General features: G+C 55.8%; 1 protein-coding gene across 1 annotated transcript; it reads right to left on the bottom strand.

Moving 5' to 3' along the window:
• Positions 1-456: 456 nt before the first annotated feature.
• LOC120661069 (transcription factor bHLH130-like) lies at positions 457-3,311 on the bottom strand. The gene is made up of 5 exons (XM_039939757.1): positions 2,308-3,311; positions 1,650-2,158; positions 1,474-1,539; positions 1,220-1,288; positions 457-908 (listed from the first exon to the last, which is right to left on the bottom strand). Exons 1-5 carry the CDS (start codon positions 2,807-2,809, stop codon positions 837-839), a joined length of 1,218 nt encoding a protein of 405 aa, XP_039795691.1. The 5' UTR covers positions 2,810-3,311; the 3' UTR covers positions 457-836.
• Positions 3,312-4,345: the final 1,034 nt, after the last annotated feature.

The raw sequence follows: 4,345 nt of genomic DNA, 5'->3' as shown, positions 1-4,345 counted from the left end.
TGCAATTACACTGTTCACTGAACCTGTCTTTCTGGTCCATTCGACTCAACTCAGTATAAAACTCGAAATAGCTTTATTTTCCTGCTTGTCACCCCAAAATTTCTAAAAAAGAAAAAAAAATAGCGAACAACTTGGCCGTAAAGAAAGGAACAGGAGGCGATGTTTCTGGTCCAGGAGAAATTCATTTTTTGGCTGAGAGGCCGGCCGCAGCGCAGAGGACGATTGGTGAGCACGAGTACGTAGTGCTAGTGGGTTGCTGTTAAATACCTGCAGGTTTACCGTAACGGGAAACGCATTGATGCATTGGACTGGACGACACCGCCTGCAACGCACGCTCGCATTGCATCTTTCTTTCTTTTTTGAAATAGGTCATTGCATCTACTGAGGTGGCAGGATGGCTCTTGTCTTGACACCTTGTTCATGTTGGGTGCATGCACATCAGCACATGCATGTACGTGAACGGAGACGAACAGTCAAATAAAGACGAGACGAGGCCTGTCCATTTCTGATGGGTGATTTCACCACCCTTCACAGCAAGAAGAATCAACCAAGTAACCGAGCCCGCAGCTATCACTAACACGTGGGGCCGGCGGTCCTTGTGGGGCCCTGCCTGCTAATGGCCATGCATGTACTCCAGACTAATCTCATTTCCGTATCTTTTTCTCTTTTTTTTGTACGGTTTCACCTCCTCACATATACGCTGACAAGTAGTACACCGGTAGGACTAGGACCAAAGGAGGAGGAACGAGCTGCCGGCGCCGGCGCAGAGGCCTCTCCTCCGGCCAGGCCTTGCGGCCGTGCCGCGCCGCATCGAGCCGTGAGAGGTGGCGGCTGTTTCAGCTGGCGAACTGGTTCTGCAGCAGCTTGCCGGCGGAGCAGGTGCAGCTGGCGCGGCCGTCGTTCAGCACCTGGGACGAACGAGAGGCCACCATGAGCAAAACGAAATTCTGAGCTACAGTGCCTCTTAATAAACCAATTAAGAATGCTGATGCCAACAGGCAACAGGAACACGGCCTGAATTGACTTTGTTTCGGGGGGTGCAGTTGGATAAGCCTCATCAAAGTTACCCCTGCCGTCAACCAGAGGGCAAATCTGCTCGACTGAAGCATCCTGATAGCTCAGGGCGCGACCCAGTGCCCCAATCGTGCGGCGTGCATTCAAGTTACTGTCAACAATCGTGTCTTGAAAAGAACGGTTTTTTTCGGATGTGGGCATGTACCTTGACCTGCTTCTGAAGATCCTTGATGTAGTCCACGGCCAGATCCAACATGTCGGCAGTGTTGGTTTGCTGCAGTCATGAACAAAAAAAAAACAAACATTTCGTCTTGAAATGTTGCACTGTTGTATTGTATCAACCAGGGCAGGAAAGAAAAGGCTTGCATTTCACAGTTTTTTTTTTGGTTGAAAAGTGTCATTTCACTGTTCTAACGATCTTTCTTGGGGTTTGGGGAACTTTGGGTTCGGTTTGGTTACCTTTTCCATGTTGGGCACGAGCTCCTGCAGCTTCCGTATCCGCTCGCTGATCTTCGTCCTCCTCACCTGACAACGACGGCGACATGAATCTGTTTCCAAGCTTTCCTTTTTCGAAAAAACAAGCGAGAACTCGGAGAGTTGCGGCCAGGAATGCTGCGGGGTCAGGGCACACGCACCCGCTCGGCGATGCTGCGGGGGTGGGTGGCGCACCCGCGCTTGGCGCGGATCTTGCAGGGGACGGCGTCCTGGAACTGCAGGAACTTCTCGATCGCCGCCGTCTCCGCCGAGGACTGCTTCCCGACGCCGTTCCTGCCGGTGCCGCCGGGCAGGCTGAGCTGCGGCGCCAGAGGCGGCGGCGGCTGCTGCTGCCCGTTCTGCGGCGGCGGGCCGGAGTCGCGGGGGCGCTTCGCGCCGGACGACGTCGGCGACTGCTCGTCCGTCCAGGCGCCGGACGCGCCGCCCATCGGGTACCCCGGGATGCCGCTGTACCCGCGCGCCGCGCCGTTGCTGCCGGCCGCCTCGGGGCTGCCGCCGCCGTCAAGCTCCTCGCTGCCCACCTCGGAGATCTGCGACATCACCGACCCCTGGCGGGACGAGAAGCTCAGCTGCCCCTTGAGCCGCGCGTCGCTGACGACGCCGTTCCTGAACCCGCCGGCCATGCCCGCCCGGAGCATGCTCCCGTACCCTGCGCGCCGCGGCGGCGCATTGATTGCTCACGGTCAGTTCCAGAAACGGAAAGCTAGGCGCCTAGCTCTTGATTGGAATGCTACTACTTCTGGAGAGACCAACAACACAAAGGCACGGGGCGAAGCAGGGGGCAGAGGGGCCAATTACCGTTGTCCATGTTCAGATGGTTCAGGAAACCAGCGGGGGAGCTGCTCTGACGGAGCACGGCGCCGCCGCTGGCGCCGGCGGCGACAGCCTGCTCCGTGCCGCCGGAGCTGACGTTGCGGTAGAGCCCCTCCATAGCGGCCATCTGCTGCTGCGACTGGTACATGAGCTGCTGCTGCTGCTGTGGGGTGGCCATGGACGCGGCGTCCTCCATGAAGTGGGCGGCGGCCGCGGCGGGGCGGGGAGGCTTGCAGTCCGGGATGTCCGCGTGGTGCCCGGCGAGAAACCGGGCCAGGACGTTGTCCGCGGCGGCGTGCGCCGGGCCGTGCCCTGCCGCCGCCGCCTCGTGGAAGTCGTGATCCCCGCACATCACCTCGCCGAGCAGCGTGCTCGGCGCCGACCTGTACCGCAGCAGGCCCGGTGAGCTCATCTGCGGCGGCGTCCTGGTCGGCTGCGGCTGGGCTGCTGGCAGGTTGAGGTCCTTGGGCACCGGCGAGCCGTACATCACCCACCCCACCTCCCCACTTGCAATCAACCCCACCTCTCTCACCTCCCGACACTAGTCACTGGTCGGAGGAGCACGACGCTGCCGGGCTGACCGCGGCGGGTGGAGACTGGAGAGCGCGGACAGTGAACGGTGAAACCGATCGAGCGGGAGGAGGGAGGGAGAAGGGAAGCAGCCAAGGAGAAGCAGGGATCAGGGCGTGCGTTGGGGGGCTGTGTAGATAAGAGGAGTTCGCTAGCAGAGCTGAGCTGTGTTTGACTGGGGAGGCGTGCGGGTGTGGCAGTTTAACATGTGGGAGTGAGCGCCCGGCGCAATTTATAACGGCGGAAGTTACCGGAAGAATGCGCAGCGCCCTCGCGGCCGGGGCACTCGTCGTCGACGCGGCCGTGCGTGCCCATGCGGGGAGGGGGAAGCTTGGCGCGCAACGCTGCCATGGCCACCGCAGCGCAGTGCTCTTTATTAATTTCTCTTTCGATGCTCCTTCCCTCAGCTGCGAGATGGCTCATTAATGCCTGTGCTTACTGCGGATCTGGTTGTCTAAACCTTCATCTCGATTATAAAAAAAACACCTGCATCTCCATTACTAAAAAAAAATCATCCACGAATAAGCAGTCGTACGTGGCAATAAGGGAACTTTTCTTCGGTGCACTTTTATTTTTCTCCCTGTGGGCACCGAACTGACTACGTAGATTTCATCCAAACGTAGCGATGGTAATAATTTCGTAAGTAGTTTTAATTAAAAAAATGTATCGTTTTATTTTGATTGACAAAAAACTGTTCTGCAGCCTGACAAAGGAGCCCAAGGCCCAAGCAGATATCCTGAGGCCCATCCAGTTCCACACGACCAACGTGTACCCACCGCTTCCACAAGACCAGTCTGTACCCCCCACAAAAAAAAAACCCCCCAAGACCAGTCTGTAGGAAAAGAAATTGAGAAACAAAAAATCTCCGTTCACGAGGGCGTGCACATGTGCCACGCGATCTGCCCTCGTGGAGCATCCGCCATCCGGGCGTAGCCTATCAGCTTCCTCTGCTGACTGACACCTGAAAAAATAAAAAGATAATGCTGCTGCTGAAAAGTTCTTGACGACACGTAATAAGTAGCATTAAACTATAGTGAAGCCATTGGTGGCGCAGTGGTAAGCTGTCCATCCATCCAGGGTTTAATTTGATTTAAGTTGGGTTGCCAATGTCCGATCAGAGTTGCTGTAAGTTTGAGGCTTTGAGGAGACAAACTTGACAAATGCGACCAGGTAGCGGCTGAAAGATAGGGCAACTGAAGGCTGTGCAGTGTTGCAGGGAGAGGGAGGGGAGGCCACCACCTGCCCATCTAGAGTTGTTAACTGCGGACTCAGATGAGTATTTATATTTTGCATAAAAATTTCTTTAGTTCGGAACCAAGAGAATCCGGAATCTGAAAAAAAATTGCAGAACTTTTGAACCCTGCTGCGCGCTTTTGAGTGAGTGGTATCATCTCCATCGAGTGTTTAAATTTAATTTCCATAATTCAGTAAAAACCATAATATATACTAGTAT

Source organism: Panicum virgatum, chromosome 2N (genome assembly GCF_016808335.1).
Source record: "Panicum virgatum strain AP13 chromosome 2N, P.virgatum_v5, whole genome shotgun sequence".
Lineage (NCBI taxonomy): Eukaryota > Viridiplantae > Streptophyta > Magnoliopsida > Poales > Poaceae > Panicum > Panicum virgatum.
Note: the sequence above shows the minus strand (reverse complement) of the source record. Positions and strands in the feature narration are given on the sequence as shown.

Coding starts and splice junctions, on each gene's coding strand:
- LOC120661069 (XM_039939757.1), bottom strand. CDS start 2,809: ATGTACGGCTCGCCGGTGCCCAAGGACCTCAACCTGCCAGCAGCCCAG. Junction 2,159..2,307: donor CCATCTGAACATGGACAACG/GTAATTGGCCCC, acceptor CGCGGCGCGCAG/GGTACGGGAGCATGCTCCGG. Junction 909..1,219: donor ATCTTCAGAAGCAGGTCAAG/GTACATGCCCAC, acceptor CGTTCGTCCCAG/GTGCTGAACGACGGCCGCGC.